Genomic DNA, 17,283 nt, shown 5'->3' on the forward strand with positions numbered 1-17,283 from the left:
TATTATGATGCTTCTCATCATATTTATTGAAACATTATTCAGTTTTCTGGTGCTGACAGTGTTCCACTGCTATTCATAAATTTTCCAGTGACTAAATATTCAGAAGTAGTCCATCTCTCCTTCTTCCTAGTCTGTCTTTATTTGGAAGCTCATCTGAAACCTGTCCACCATGGGTAAACCTGCTGGTATTTAAAATACTGGTAGCATAGCTTCCAGAATCACAGCAAGCCACAAAGTCACCTGAGCCACCACAGTACAACAAACTGACAGGTGAGTGGTCGTGATTGTTTCTAGAAGATGAATATTGATAGATTTTTCTTCAAGCTCCATACTTTGACTTTCCATTGATTCTACTTCTTTGCCCTTTCAGTGTATTATATATTTTTGGAAACTTAGTGTTAGTGTTCTGGCTTTCTGATGACTGAATTTATTTGTCAGTTTGTTTCCTGAATTCTTCTATAGTTTGTCCATGTTTTTCCTGATTTCATATGTAGTTTTCTTGATCATTCTTTCAACCCAATGATGTTACCTAAATAGCATTATTTTTAAGTCCTTATCAGGTAGTTCAATACCAGTTCCAGTGTTACATTTTCTTTCTCTGTATTTTGGTCACTTGCTTGAGACACTCTGTCTTGTTTTTTCATTTAAGCTGAAATTGTCTGTTTTCTATTAAGCATGGTGTTATCATATTTATATTTGATTGATATGACTGATATGTACATTGGTGTTTTCTCGGACACTCACCACACGTTTCCTGGTGGATGTGGTAGAGACTGGAAGTGTGAACATAGTTCTCTGTTCACTGTTTGTGCAGCCTAGTTCAGAGCAGGTCCACGTGCCTCCAGAAGCATTATACCCAGTGCTTGATCCCAGAGGAGAGACTGTGCAGGAGGGTGAGCCACTGGTCTCTGGATTGGTGAGGGTGATAACTAGCTACCAGTTGGGCATGGAAAGAAGGGAGTATTGTAATCTCTTGCCACTAGCCTCTAGCTGTGTCCTGTAATATAGGTTGCAGTACTGACAGATGCTCACAGAAGCCCAAGATACCTGTGCCAGTCCGCACCAGCACACAATCAGCTTCTTTCTCTTCTCTCTCATTGCTCCTGTTCAGCTTCCTCTTCTAGTCAGCACTCAGTCCACCTTTCTGTCCTATCCCCTGATACTCAGGATTCCAGGACCACCATCTGTATCTGTTTCACTCAGTCTTCCATGTCTTTGTTGCAGAGAGTTGGCTCAGTGTGTCTGCCTACTGTGCCATCTTGCCCTGGCTTCCCCATGATATTTTCAATCACCTCATGTACATATGAAATTTGGACAATGAATAAGGAAGACTGGAGAAGAATCTATGGATTTGAATTATAGTATTAGTGAACAACATTGTAAGTACCATGGACTTCCCAATTGGTCTTGGAAGAAGAACACCAAAAATGTGCCTTATAAGTAAGGAAGACAAAACTTGATCTCTTGTACTTTGGACATATTGTAAGGAGACACTAATCCCTGGAGCAATACATTATATTTGGTAAAGTGGAGGATCAGCAAAAAAGAGGAAGATCCTTAATAAGATGGTTTGATATAGCGGCAACAGCAATGTGCTCAAACATAGCAATAATTGTGAGGATAGTGCAAGATGAGGTAGTGTTTCACTCTGTTGTGTGTTGGATCACTGTAAGTTGTGACCAACTTGATGGCACCAATAACAATAGCAACAACAACAGGGGCAGTGAGAGCCAACAGGGATGGGTTACTACTGAGATGATAGTCTGAAAGAAGGTGGTCTTCAAACATATGAGCTATGACCTAAAAACGGGTGACTGGGGTTGGTGAAAGAGTGCCACATGAGTAGTTACTGACAGGATGGAGAATGAGAAGGTGAGGACTGGATCCATTTTCCACACTTTGGAATTGGAGTCATCCTTATATGTAGTTAGCAGTGAAGTTGGGATTTGTCATCTGTGCTTTCTTGCTTCGTGTGATTCTATTCTCAGACCCACTCAAGAGTGACTCCTCCTTTAGAGGGTTTGGCAGACTACAAATACAATTGTTGTTGTTGTTGTTGTTAAGTGCTGTGGACTCGATTCCGACCCATAGCGACCCTGTACAGGGTTTCCGAGGGTGTAAATCTTTACAGGAGTAGAAAGCCTCATCTTTCTCCCGCGGAGCGGCTGGTAGTTTCGAACTGCTGACCTTAAGGTTCGCAGCCCGATTCGTAACCACTACGCTACCAGAAATACAATAGGTTTATTAAAAGATACATGAGCTCCCCTGTCCCTCAGGATCCAGCACCAAATTTATGAGTGATACATGTATAAGTAAGGATGCTTCACCATGTTTGAAGAATAATTCTTTTGTCTTTCAGTTTCATTTAACCATTAACTTTTTGATGCCCCCTCGTATTTATTTTACTACTTAGCCAAATATTGCTAGTCAATCATTAAGACTCTCAGACATGCATAAAAATAATTCAATTCATTTGTCTTTGATATTTTGATTACTTTCAGTTATTTAAAAACCATAGTTGTTGTTGTTGTTGTTAAGTGCCTTCGAGTCGGAGTATACATATTTTTAATTATATCATTATGAAGAATATGTCAAGGAATATGAAGAAATAATCTAATGATTTAATATATATATATGGTATATGGACCTTTATTTGTGTCCTTGCTCAAGGCCCTTAAAATATTGGAGCTGAACCTGAATGAAACTGTTCTTTATAAATTCATATATAGTTATCATTTACATAATGTTATACCCCTGTTAAGGAGCTCTGGTAACATAGTGGTTACAAATCGGGCTAACAAACGCAAGGTCAGCAGTGCAAAACTACCAGCTGTTCTGTGGAAGAAAGATGAGGCTCTCTGCTCCCGTAATGATTTACAGCCTCGGAAACCCTGTACAGGGTCGCTATGAGTCGGAACCGATTCCACGGCACATCACCACCACCACCACCACCATACACCTGTTAATAAATAACAATTGTCTGGCTTTGTTTTCTGGGAACGAATTATCAGTACTGACAAATTTTAACTTTTAAGCTAATATATAATTTGAGCGAGTTTAGTTTTGCTGTCTTTTTAGAAAAAGAAAAAAAAAAATAATCATAGTGATGGCATTTGAGAAGAAGTGGGAATTTGGAAGATGTACCCTTAACTCATGTAATAGGAAAATTGCTTATTCCATTTCATATAAATATCAATTTTATGTAAAGTTTGCTGAGTGTTTTGAACCTTGTGCTGGTCTATAAGGAAATTTAAAAGATAGACAAGGCATCATTTTTTATGGAAATGGACATTTTTGAAACAGAAAGAAATAAGATCTTGACTGAATTACTGTCGTTGGTAGCTAAAACCGAGCTATTAGGAACACTGTCAAATTACTTGAGATCATTTCTCAGCTTATCTAGATTGTGAAAAGTTAATTTCTGTCATGTCTCAGAATTCTTGTGATAAAAGTTTTTTAAAACTTAAAGTTAATCATCCTGGCAGAAGTTAGAATGTAAATTTACCTTGTGGCCCTGATCTACCTTAAAAAATAATCCTAAATGACTATTGTTTTAGGTGCCATTGAGTCAGTTCTGACTCATACTGACCGTATGTACAACAGAAGGAAACACTGCCCAGGCCTGTGCCATCCTCATAGTTGTCACATTCTAACCCTTTGTTTCTGCCACTGTGCCAGTCCATCTTTTTGGGGATTTTTGTCTTTTTCATGTAGAAGGGATGTTGTTGTTTCTGTTAAGTACTGGTAAGTTAATTCTGAACCATAGAGAGCCTGTGTAGCGTTTCTAAGGAGCATCTGGTGAGCTTGAACCACCTACCTTGAAGTTCTAATGACTTTGCAGTCTGATGCATTAACCCACAGTGCCACACCAGGATCCCATACATTCCATAAAATGTGTGTTTTAAGAAATTGTAACAGTAGAATTTGACTCTTATTTCTCTGTTGGTCTGTTGGAAATGGCTTCTTTCAAATCAATAGCATAAGCAAGATGGCTTCTCTGACTAAATAAAATATTTGCTAATTGTAATTAAATGATGATTCTGTCATCCATAAGCATTTGTAGAAGAATTGATAAAGCGACTACTGTTAAGTCAATTCCACCTCACAGTGATTCTGTAGGACAGATTGGAACTGTTCCACAGGGTTTCTGAGACTGTGAATCTTTACAAAAGCAGACTGCCTCATCTTTCTCTGATGAGTGGCTGGTAGATTTGAACCACTGGCCTTTCTTTTGGCAGCCAAGCACTTAACTTACCCACTGTGCCACCAGGATTTCTTTGAAGGACTGATACAGATCCATTTAATTTCTGCTCATTTTTTCCTTGGAGTCCTAATGTGGCACTGTGGGTTAATGTGCTACACTATATTGTCAGTTTGAAGCACAAGATTGGTGGTTCAATCTCACAAGCCTCTCCTCAGAAACCCTATACAGGGTCACTATGGGTTGGAGCCGACTCAACGGCACTTAACAACAACAACAACAAAAGACATACAATTCATATCTCAAAGTCTTATTTAAATCAAGTTGAAATTTTAACATGTAGCCTTGTTTTATTGTCTTCAATTTTTCTTTTTAAGGGACTGCTTTGTTTTGTTTTGGTGGGTTTAAGTGTCAGTTGTTTAAAAAGGGGTGTGAAAACTCCAGCTCCCCAACCCCTAAAGGCCTTGAGGTCTGCAGAAGTTGTAGTCTCCCCTGCTAATAAGAGAAATTACCAGTTGTGTGGGAAGCTGAGCTGGAGAACAGCTCCTCCCACTGGACGAGGACGGTAGTAGACTGTAAGTTCCAAATAGAACATTCATCTGGGCAAGCCTAAATCAATCCCCAGGGATATTTTCAGACAATCCTGCTCTTTGTTAAGACTGATTAAAATTTTTAGGAACAGTTTCAGTGAGATATAATTCCCATACAATAAAATTCATGCTTTTGAAGGACAGTTCAGTGGTTTTCAATATCCAGAATTTTGTAGCTATCACCATTACCTAAATTTAGAACATTTTCATCACCCCTATAAGAAACCATTAGTATTCACTCTCCATCTCCCCCAAAGCAGGCCATAGTCCTAGAAACCATTAATGTACTTTTGTAATGTAAGTTTTCTATTGTAAACTTGCCTATTCTGAACATTTCACATTATTGGAATGATTCAATCTGTCCCCCATTCTTTATTATTTCTCTGATTTATGGAGAGCTTACTTATGATCTGTCTAATCAATCATCTCTAATGTTTCAGATTTATTACAGTGTTTTTCTTTTACTCTTTCCATTACCTGTGCATCATAAATACTTTCAGATACCCATCTTAGGTCATACTGAATGGAATGATGTATTGTGGGTTTGTAAGCTTGTTGACAACAAAATTTGACTTCCAAGGACAATAAAAGCGAAATGCAGGCCTGAACTTCAAGTGACTTTTGCAGGGGTATGGCTGCAATATGTTTGACGACACACATGGTTTTTACATTATTCTCTGATTACAGAATAAGAGAAACTGTGCTTCGAATACAAGTTATCTATGTTTTGGAAACATCATTTTTTACCATTGTTATGTCAGCTTTTAAGCTTAGTCCATTCACATTTGTATTTGCAAACCAGTGATTTTTGGCAGTCTGTTGAACATATAATATTGAATACTTGCTTGCCTAAAAATATTGTTATAATTTACTTATATATTTTTATTTTTGTTGCTCTTTAAGTTTTTTTTTTAATGTGGGAATTATTAAAATGTTTATAATACTATGTCAAACAAACCATTTTATAAGTTAGCCATTTTAAAGTTGATAAATTGGATAGCAATTATTTAGATAAAAACTTTAATATAAAGTAAGAGTGAATAATTAAGTAAACTTTAATATATAAAATAGAGTTCTTGTTGTTTTTGTTAAGTGTCGTCAAATCGGTTTGACTTACAGTGAACCTGTCTAGGGTTTGTGAGAAGCAGCTGGTGAGTTTGAACCACTGATCTTGTGGTTCAAACTGAACTTGTTGTCCAGTGCTTATCCTATAAGTACCACAACAGGAGTGAGTATAATGAGGTCGGTGGTTCCTACCCACCAGTTGCTCCACAGAAAAAAGATGGGGCTTTCTGCTTCTATAAAGATTTATAGGCTCAGAAATCCTATACAGGGTCACTATGATTATGAACCAACTCGATGGCATTTAACAATAAAGCGAGTGAGATCTTTTACAGTAGCATTTACAATGGGAGTCTTGTACTTCTCATTAGCTATTTGGAAAGCATACTTTTCAGTGTCAGAATGTTTTACATTTGCAGTTTTTATGTGCAATATACCTTTACTCAGTAAAATAGTATTTCTTTTTGTGTGTATATTGCCTTGTGTGGTGCTATAGGGTAGGACTGCTAACCTCATAGTCTGTGGTTCAAACCCACTAGCTGCTCCTCAGAAACCCTATATAGCGTTTCTATTAGTCAGAACCAAAAAAACAGAGCTTAATAGCAACAACATCTTGAATGATGAGTTACAGTATTCCATGTAGTACAGTAGTAAAGAGCACAGACTCTTGAATCAGATGCCTCCATTCAAATTTCAGTCCCAAGAATCACTAGTTGTCTAATTCTGTACCAGTGACCTAACGTCTCTGTTCTTTAATTTATTCAGCTGCAGAGTAAAGCTATTAATACTCATCAAATATAACTGTTGAGAAGATTAAATTAGGCTGTTGTTGTTAGGTGCCATTGAGTTGGTACCGACTCACAGCAACCTTATGCACAGCAGAACAAAACACTGCCCGATCCTGGGCCAACCTCACTACTGTTGCCACACTTGAGTCCATCGATGCTGCTACTTGGCCAATCAATCTCATTGGGGGGCTTCCTCTTAATCCCTGACCCTCCACCGTACCAAGCATGATATCCTTCTCCAGTGACTGCTCCCTCCTAACAATATGTCCAAAGTATGAGAGACGAAGTTTGGCCATCCTGGCCTCCAGGGAGCACTCTGACTGCACCTCTTCCAACACGGATCTGTTGGTAGCATGTATATAATCATGTATATTAGGTATTATATATATAATAATGTATATTAAACCTTTAGCATATGTTGTTGTTGTTAAGTGCCATCAAGTTGGTTTCAACTCACAGTGACCCTGTATAAGGTTTCCAAGGAGCAGCTGGTGGGTTTGAATTGCTAACCTTGTGGTTAGGAGTCCAGTGCGTATCCTACATTTCCACACCAAGGCTCCTAGGATATGGTAAATGCTTAATAATATTAGTCATTTGTGGTGTGGCTATACAAACAGCATAGAATAGTGGAGACACTAATGGATTGGTCAGCCAGAAATCTTGGTTATGTTCCCATTCATTTAGTGATTATTTATATTGTAATGAACAACTTTTGGTCATCTCCAGTTTAGTTTTCTATATGTATTATTTGGTACATCTAATAATTTTAATAAAATACAGAAATAGTTTACTTATAAAATCAATGAAGTTTATGCAAAAAAATCTTTTTGTATTGCAATTTTTTGGTTAGGATACAAATATTTTCTATTCTTTGATTCCTTTTCAGAAATCATTGAGTTATTTATATATAATTTTGGCTTTAAGAACATTCTTCCTGTTTCTGTGCCAGGGTTTTCCCGGTGACTTTGGAGACAGAGGCCCCGCTGGTCCTGATGGCAGTCCTGTGAGTACAATGTGATGATGATCTAATGTTACATGAAACATCCCTTAGACTCCATAGTGACTACATTTGCTATCCTCATTAGTATGTTCTGTGAATAAACATTAGTGGACAGTTTTGAACCACTGTGCAAACTTCAATTTGTTATACTTCAGCATTGGAAATAGTCCAAAATTGAGTCCTGTCTTTACAGGTTATCATAAAATGAATTCTCTTAGCCATGTTGAATATGATCATTTAAGTAAAATAGTGGAACTATTTGACCACAATACTGCCTTGTATGTCCCTGAGACAAGAAGAGAACCTTCCATGTACATGAAAGTGCCAGCAAGTTTCGTGTAAAGAATTGGGCACTCAGTAATCGCTGTTTTGGACTCAGATCCTTCACTGTTCCACCTGATTTTTGAGTGTTTCATAAAATGCCTTCATTTTGGGATAGTTAAGTGTTACTGCTCAGATTAGGGAAAGAGTTACCATTCTAAAATTTGTTAAATTTTAACAAATAATATTGATGAATTGCTGTTGATTGGTATTAGATAGAATTATCGTTTATTTTTTTCTTCAAAGAATATCCAGTCACTAGCCCCTCCAATCATACTGTACACACATTTTTCTTGTAAGATTTGTGGTGCTGTAGGATGAGCACACTACTGCTAAATGCAACCAGCCACTCCTCGGAAACTCTACATAGGCTCGCCATGAGTTGGAACCAATTCAATGGCACTTAACAACAACAGAATCAATCACAAAAGTCTGTGTAGAATAATTTAGGTATGGTTTCTATTTTTAAACACAACCAACTCACTATGATTTATGTTGAAGAATTAAGTATTTAAAGACAGTTTTATTTCTAGTCCCAAGTCATAATTATATTCACTAATTCAGTAAATTTAGACAAATTTTTGCTTGCTATAAGGCATGACAGATAAGAGCAGAAAAGATTTCCACAGAAGTTATTTAAAATTTAAGTGACATTTTAAATAGAATGTTTACCATCTTTTTCTTGAACATGATTTTGGGGACATCCCATTCTAAACATTAATAGACTAAGTACTGTTTACTTTTCTCTTTAATACTATGCATGAATTTGACTACCTAGTGTGAGGCTGTGTTACTTAATTTTTTTATCAGTTAAATATACATGAAATCTGTTAGGATTGGACTTACACAATATTTAAAACTTTCCTTTTGAAGTATGTTCTTCATTTAAAAATAATACAGTGTTTCATGATGATGGTTTTGGAGTGTAATATAAAATAAATTATCTTAAAGACACTTTGTAATGTAATTGAGTTCAAAGGCACTATCACAAATCAACTGGAAAAATTAATATTGATAATTAAAGATTTTACATTTATGTAAATAACTTAACAATGTTGGGAGTTTCTTAGATTTATACAGTGCTTTGTAAATTTTTCAAAAACTTTTATATACATAATTTTTATTGTGATCTTTATAACTATGAAAGCAAATATTATAATTTTTCTTTTACACATGAGGAAACTGAAGTTTAGAGAATTTAATAATGTAGTTCATGTTACACTGTAGGATCAGTCCTGGACTGTAAACCATAAGGTCAGCAGTTCAAACCCACCAGCTGCTCCTAGGAAATCCTATACAGGGTCACTATGAGTCTGAAGCAACTTGATGACACTTACCACCAACAACAAAGAATTAATGGTATTTTTAATAGTCTGAAAATGTTCTAATGCTATATATTGACTACCTGTCTTTTTATACAACATTTATAGGCTATTTAAATCAGGATGTGGTACTGTAGTATAAGCACCCAACTGCTAACCACAAGGTCAACAGTTCAAACCTATCAGCCACTCCTCAGAAACCCTATACAGGGTCACTATGAGTCAGAACTAACTGGATGGAACTTAACAACAACAATTTAAGCCTCTAGGGCTTATTTGCAATTTTAGGCTGAAGCTGAAAAAAATTAAAGCAAGTCTACAAGAACCAAAATATGACCTTGAATATATCCCACCTGAATTTAGAGACCATATCAAGAATAGGTTTGATGCATTAGATACTAATGACCAGGACCAGAAGAGTTGTGGGATGACATCAAGACATCATGCAGGAAGAAAGCAAAAGGACAGGAAATAAAGAAAAGACCAAAACAAATGTCAGAAGCGACTCTGGCATTTGCTCTCCAATGCAGACATGCTAAAGTGAATATAAAAATGAGGAAGTCAGAGAGTGAACAGAAAAATTTAAAGGGCAGCTCAAAAGAGTATTATAATGACATGTGCAAAGACCTGGAGTTAGAAAACCTAAAGGGAAGAACATGCTCAGCATTTCTCAAGCTAAAAGAACTGAAGAAAATATTCAAATTTTGACTTGAAATATTGAAGGACTCCATGGGCAAAATATTCAATGATGCAGAAAGCATCATTAGGAGATGAAAAATATGTGCATTATACCAAAAGATATAGTTGATGTTCAACCATTTCAAAAGGTATTATAATATAAAAAAACAATGGTACTGAAGGAAGAATTCCAAGCTGCACTAAGGAAGGGTATTGATGAAAAGTCTTCAGGAACTGATTGAATACAAATTAAAATCTTACAACAAACTGATGCAGCACCAGAAATACTCACTCATTTAAGCCAACAAATTTGGGGGAAAAAACATATTTGTGCACATCCCAGAGAAACATGACCCAACAAGAATGCAGAAATCATCAAACAATATTATTAATTACACATGCAAGTAAAAGTTTGCTGAAGATAATTAAACAATGGTTGCAACAATATATCAACAGAGAACTGCCAGAAATTCAAATTGGGTTCAGAAAAGGTTGTCCAACCAGGGATGTCATTGCTGATGTCAGATGGATTTTAGCTGAAAGCAAATAATGCCAGAAAGATGTTTACTTCTGTTTTATTGATGACAACCTATGGATAACATTGAGAAGAATGAGTATTCCAGAACATTTAATTATGCTCATAAGAAACTTGTAAGTAGACCAACAGGCAGTTGTCCAAATGGAACAAGGGGATTCTTGATGGGTTAAAATTAGGAAAGGTGTATGCCAGCGTTATATTCTTTCACAATACTTATTCAATCTGTATGCTGAGCAAATAATCTGAGAAGCTGGATTATATGAACACGAACTTGGCATCAGGAGGAAGACTCATTAACAACCTGAGAAATGCTGATGATATAACATTACATGCTGAAAGTGAAGAGGACTTAAAATGCTTACTGATGAAGATAAAAGGCTACAGTCTTAAGTATGGATTATGCCTTAATGTAAAGAAAACAAAAATCTTCACAACTGGACCAATAAATGCCGTCATGATAAATGGAGAAAAGATACAAGTTATCAAATACTTCATTTTGCTTGGATCCACAAACAACACTCACATTGGCAGTCAAGAAATCAAACAATGTATTTCATTAGGCAAATCTACTGCACAAGGCTTCTTTAAAATGTTCAAGAGTAAAGATATAAGTTTGAGGATGAAGGTGTGCCTGACCCAAGCTATGGTATTTTCAGTAGTCTCATACGCATATGAAAGTTGGATATTAAATAAGGATGACAATAGAAGAATTGGTGCATTTGAGTTGAGGTGTTGGAAAAGTACATTGGACTGCCAGAAAAACAAAGAGGTCTATGTTGGAAGTACAACCAGAGTGCTCATTAGAAGCCAGAATGGTGAGACTTTGTCTTTCATACTTAGTGTATGGACATTTTTGAAACCGAAAGAAATAAGATCTTGAAATAATCTTGAAAGAAATAAGATGGAGAAGGACATCATGCTTAGTAAAGTAGAGGGTCAGCGAAAAAGGGAAAGGCCCCCAACAAGACAGATTGACACAGTGATAGCAGCAATTAGTTCAAGCAAAACAACAATTATGAGGATGGAGCAGGCCCAGGCAGTGTTTCATCCTATTGTGCATAGGGTCTCTAGGAGTTGGAACTGACTGAATGGCACATAACAACAACAACGTGATAAATCATGGAAGCTACTTCTTCCTCTAATAGATACATAGGCAGCCTAGAGAAATTTACATCCCAGGTTAGATGATAGATCTAGCACCCAGTTGCATGGAGCGAAGGACTTTTGAAGAATAAAAACTGCCACCGTAGGTTTTTACATCTCAGAAGGATGAATAAAAGTAGGGAAGTTTCAGACATTAGATGCAGTAGAAGGTAAAATTTGATATATTATCTTTCCTAAAATTATTTTTCCTCCTTCACAGAACTATTCTTAGTAGTTGGGACTCTATGCTGTTCCAGAATCACATTTAACTAATTTGCACATTTCTTTTATACAGGGACTTGTAGGTAGCATCGGCCCTCCAGGATTTCCTGGACTTAGAGTGAGTATTACTAAATATCATTATACTTATAAAATATTTGATTGTTTAACTTACATTTGATACATATACATGTGCTTTAAAAGTTAGGACAAAGCAAGGTAGAAATTGGCTACCTAAAATGAGGGGGCAATAAAGGCATGAAATGACTGGCTTACAAGTTTTCAAGAGGGAGTTCAGTTTAAGAGTGTACAGGGGAAGATAGAGTCCCCACTGAATAGTTTTCATCATGTCTAGATGGGTCTGGTGAAAAGAGATGGGGAAAAGACTCTTATGATTCAATAGTGAGTAATTGTTATCATGACTAATTGCAATTGTCACAATGGTACAGGTAGAAGTTTTATAACAAGAATGGGGGAGTAGTTAATCTTACAGTCCAGAAACAGAGGACCCTAGGACCATCAAGGGAGAAGAGGACAAGCAGAATGCAAGACCCTATCCAGAGAAGCAGAGACACAAGAGATGGAGGCAGAGATGAGGACATGGAGACAGGGAGCAGCTGAGGACTCTAGACTCATGGAAAGAGAGGGACTGAGTGTGGCCAGGAGACAAACTTGCAGAATGTGCCCTTTGGTTGTTTAAATTATTACATATTCCTGAGTGTTTTTGTGTACACCTCCCTAGCCCCCCCAAACAAAAAAATAAGAGGGAATGGAAGAAAATACTGTTGAATGATAATGCACAGAAGAGATTGTAATCATTGCAATGAAACAATGGTGTTAAGCCAATGTTTTTCCTTGTAAACTATCACTCAGTTCACACATATACACAAAAGATATATGGTGTAAATTAGAAATGAAGATCAAACTAGGTAACTGCAGTGCAAAGCCATCTTGGAGGAATCACTGTTTTCCCAAAAAGCTAGCTCAAGTTGAAGTCATACCTCCTCTGAAGACCTAGTTTCAAGATGCATAATTCTATGTAGAGCAAGGGGTCAACAGTTAGATTATGACCATTAGATAGACATCATGACATTTTCCTGGAGACCAAATAAAATGATTAATGAACTGCCCTAAAATAAAAATAAAATTTAAAAAAATATTAGAACAAAGGAATTTTTAGTGTCATTGTTGGATAGCAGTCTTGCTCAAATGTATTTTTCAGCCATATATACACATTAGACCAGCAGTATGGGTTAAGAGCTCTGGTAGCATAGTGGTTACGAATCAGGCTTGTGAACCTTAAGGTCAGCAGTTAGAGACTACCAGCTGTTCCACGGGAGAAAGATGAGGCTTTCTGCTCCCATAAAGATTTACAGCCTCGGAAACCCTGTACAGTGTCACTATGAGGCGAACTGACTCCACGACACATAAAAACAACAATGGGTTAAGAAATTAATTGTATTTTACAATAAGCTAAAAAAATATATCAAATTATTTGTACAGACTTTTATTTATGTATACATTATGCCTGTGTCATGAAAGTTTACTTAATCAAGATCCAGCTTCCTCAAATGCACATGACATAGAACAACCACCTCTTTCTGAAGAGTCTTTGATATTATCCAGCTTAGAAACAGAGGCAGTTCTAAACAAAATCACACAGTAGCTGTAAACTTTTGATTATTAAATTAAGCATAAGTATTTCAGAAAGCTACTCTAAACAAAGGAAGGATTTAGACTGCACCAGTTATAAAATACTTTGGTAACTTATTTATTATGATGAAAGTAAAAGTGATCATTTTAATTGTCCACTTAGTAAATTTTTTGACAATGAATCAACTCAAGAGTTTTATTGGAGTTTCTGATGTAGGCAAAGTACAGCTTAGGGAAAATGAGGTCAAAGCAATGTAGTCAAGATATATAGCTCCCTGATGTTCATGGATAAATTTTAGAATTTTCATTGGAATGTACAGATTGCTATTTCAGATGTATAAATATATATTTCATTCAAAACCAAGCTATGGTTCACGATAAGAATATGAATTACAGATATTTTATAGTTTATCTAAAGTTGGAGTCATGTGATTTAACATTCAGCTGGTCTAAAGGCAGAATGGGCATACTTTGATGAAATGTAATTAGAGTAGAAACTTAATAGTAAAGCACTTACTCTTTAAAAGTAGAACATGACTATGAGCAGAGGCTGACTTTTCCTTAAAAACAAAACAAAACAAAATTTAGAACTTGCTTTAACATGCAAAATGGGTGATTAAGACCCTAGAGTTTTGTAGCATAAATTATATCCTTAATAGTTGAATTTGAACACACATCTTCTGATTCCATATGTGATGTTCTTTCCACTATCATTAGCTGTCCCAACGCAAAAAGTGACAACTTGGTCCAAGAAATAAGGCAGGAGCTCAGGTATTTGAACTGGAAAAAAATTAAAGTCAAAAAAGCAAGTTTTAGCTTGCCATTTTGGGATGACAACAGTAAGGCAGTTAGAGTGTAAAACATTTAAATTTTTCTCTTGCCTAATAATAGTGGTGGTGTTAGTTATGTGCCAATCAATTTGAATTAGTTCCGACCACAGCAACCCTGTTTAAGAGTTTCTGAGGCTATAAATCTTTACAGAAGCAGAAAGCCTCGTCTTTCTCCCATGGACTTACGGTAGTTTCAAACTGCTGACCATGAGATTAGCAGCCCAACTCATAATCATTGCACTACCAGAACTCCTTAGTAATAGTGGTTGTTGTTGTTGTGTGCCTTCAAGTTAGTTCTGACCCATAGCGACCCTGTGTAGGTTTTCCAAGGAGTGGCTGGTGAGTTTGAACCACTGACCTTACAGTTTAAACAGACTTTGCCATCCAGCACATTAACCCATAGTGCCACACCAGGACTCCAGTAACAGTGGTAGCAACTCACATTTACTAAGTCTTTTCTGTATGTAGTCACAAGTGTGATATTATTTAATTTCCAGAACAACCTGAGACTACTTAGCTCACCAGTGCTTGAAACCAATTTGAAGCCAGGTGATTTGAATCCAGAATCTAAATTTCTAACCAATTGCACTCTGCTACCTTTAAAAATATTGTTGTTGTTGTTGTTAGGTGCTATCCACTCATCTCCAACACATAGCGGCCCTGTACACAACAGAATGAAACACTGCCAGGTCCTGTGCTCATCCTCACAATTGTTATGTTTGAGTCACTATGCCAACCCCTCTCATTGGGGGCCTTCCTCTTTTACACATGATGTCCTTTTCCAGGATCCCTCCTAATAGCATCTCTAAAGTACGTGAGTCTCACTAGCCTTGCTTCTAAGGAGCATTCGGTTTGTACTTCTGCCAAGAAAGATTTGTTTGTTCTTTTGGAAGTCCATAGTACTTACACTGTTCTTTGGCAACACCATAACTCAAAGGCATCAGTTCTTTGGTTTTGCTTATTCTTTATCAAATTTTCACTTGCATATGAGGTGATTGAAAATACCATGCCTTGGGTCACATGCACCTTAGTCCACAAAGTGACATCTTTGCTCTTTAACACTTTAAAGAGTTTTTTGCTGCAGATTTTTCAATGCAATATGTCGATTAATTTCTTGACCTTTGTTTCACTGATCATTGATTGTGGATTCAAGTAAAATGAAATTCTTAATAGGTTCCATCTTTTGTCCATTTATCATGATGTTGCTTACTGGTTCTGTTGCTTTTGTTTTGTTTGCATTGAATTGTAATCCATATTGAAGGCTGTGTTCTTTGATCTTCAGTGTTTCAAGTTGTCTTCACTTTCAGCAGGCAAAGTTGTGTCATCTGCATATCTCAGGTTGTTAATGAATCTTCCTCTAATCCTGATGACATGTAATTCATATCATCTACTGTCTTAGATTATTTGCTCAGTATACAGATTGAATAAATATAACAAAAACATACAGCCATGACAAACAGTTTTCCTGATTTTAAACAACATGGTATTCCCTTGTTCTGTTCAAATGACTGCTTTTTGGTCTGTGTACAGGTTCTTCGTGAGCACAGTTAAGTATTCTGGAACTACCATTCTTTACAATGTTATCCATAGGCTATTTTATGATTCACACAGTTGAATGTCTTTGCATGGTCAATGAAGCACAAATAAACACCTTTCTGATACCCTGTGCTTTTAGCAAAGATCCTTCTGGCATTAATACTGATATCTTTGGTTCCATGTCCTCTTCTTAATCTGGCTTGAATTTCTGGCAGCTCCCTGTCAATGCACCGCTGCAACTGGTTTTGAGTGATATTAATGTTATTGTTCAATAATTTCTACATTCAGTTGAATCACAAATATGGATAGCTTCCAATTGATTGGCTGTATTTCTTGGCATAACCTAGTGAGTGTTTCCAATACTTTATCATTTGTGGAAACATTTCAATTTGTCTTCTGTTAATTCCTAGAGCCTTGGTTTTCACTAATGCCTTAAGTGCAGCTTGGACTTCTTCCTTCAGTACCATCAGTTTTTGATCATATGCTACCTCCTGGAATGGCTGAACATTTATCAGTTCTTTTTGTTATAGTGACTTTGTGTATTCCTTCCATCTTCTTTTGATTCTTCTTGCATTGTTCAATATTTTACCCATAGAATCCTTAAATATTTCAGCTTGAGCCCTGCATATTTTTTCAGTCCTTTTAACTTAAGAAATACCAAACTTGTTTTTCCTGTTTAGGTTGTTTAATTCCATGTCTTTGCACATTTCCTTATAATGCTTTACTTTATCTTCTCGAGCTGCCCTTTGACATTTTCTGTTCAGTTTTTTACTTCATCATTTCTTCCATTCACTTTAGCTATTCTACATTCAAGAACAAGTTTCAGAGTTTCTTCTGACATTCAGTTTGGTCTTTTCTTTCTCTCCTATCATTTGAATGACCTTTTGCTTTATGCATGATGCTCTTGATGTCATCCTACAACTTCTCCGGTCTTCATTCATTAGTGTAGAATAAAACAAATCTGTTTTTGAGATGGTCTTTAAATTCAGGTGGGATGCACTCCAGGTTGTATTTTGGTTCTCAAGAACTTGTTTTAGCTTTCTTCAGCTTCAGGCCCTGAACTTGCATATGAAAAATTGATGGTCTCTTCCATAGTTGGCCTTTGGCCTTCTTTTGTCTGTTAAAATATTGAGTTTCTTCATCGTCTTTCCCTACAGATATAGTCAATTTGATTCCTGTGAATTTCATTTGGTGGTGCTTACAATGTATAGTTTCTGTTGAAAAACAGCATTTGCAATAAGTAAATTGTTAGTCTTGAAAACGTCTATCATGTTATAATGCTATCTCTAGCATCATTTCTGTCACCAAGGTCATATTTTCCAACTACTGATCCTTTTTTCTCTTTCTTTCCAGCTTTTTACATTCTAATCACCAGTAATTATCATTGCATCATGGTTGCATG

General features: G+C 36.4%; 1 protein-coding gene across 1 annotated transcript in view; it reads left to right on the forward strand.

Annotated features, from left to right (window-relative positions):
* Positions 1 to 17,283, forward strand: part of COL24A1 (collagen, type XXIV, alpha 1) — a 562,513-nt gene that overhangs the window by 146,464 nt on the left and 398,766 nt on the right. The window contains exons 11-12 of the mRNA XM_006831073.1: positions 7,591 to 7,644; positions 11,939 to 11,983. Coding sequence (XP_006831136.1) covers positions 7,591 to 7,644; positions 11,939 to 11,983 — 99 coding nt within the window. The remainder of the gene's footprint in view (positions 1 to 7,590; positions 7,645 to 11,938; positions 11,984 to 17,283) is intronic.

The sequence above is a fragment of the Chrysochloris asiatica genome, unplaced genomic scaffold (genome assembly GCF_000296735.1).
Source record: "Chrysochloris asiatica unplaced genomic scaffold, ChrAsi1.0 scaffold00002, whole genome shotgun sequence".
NCBI classification, from domain to species: domain Eukaryota; kingdom Metazoa; phylum Chordata; class Mammalia; order Afrosoricida; family Chrysochloridae; genus Chrysochloris; species Chrysochloris asiatica.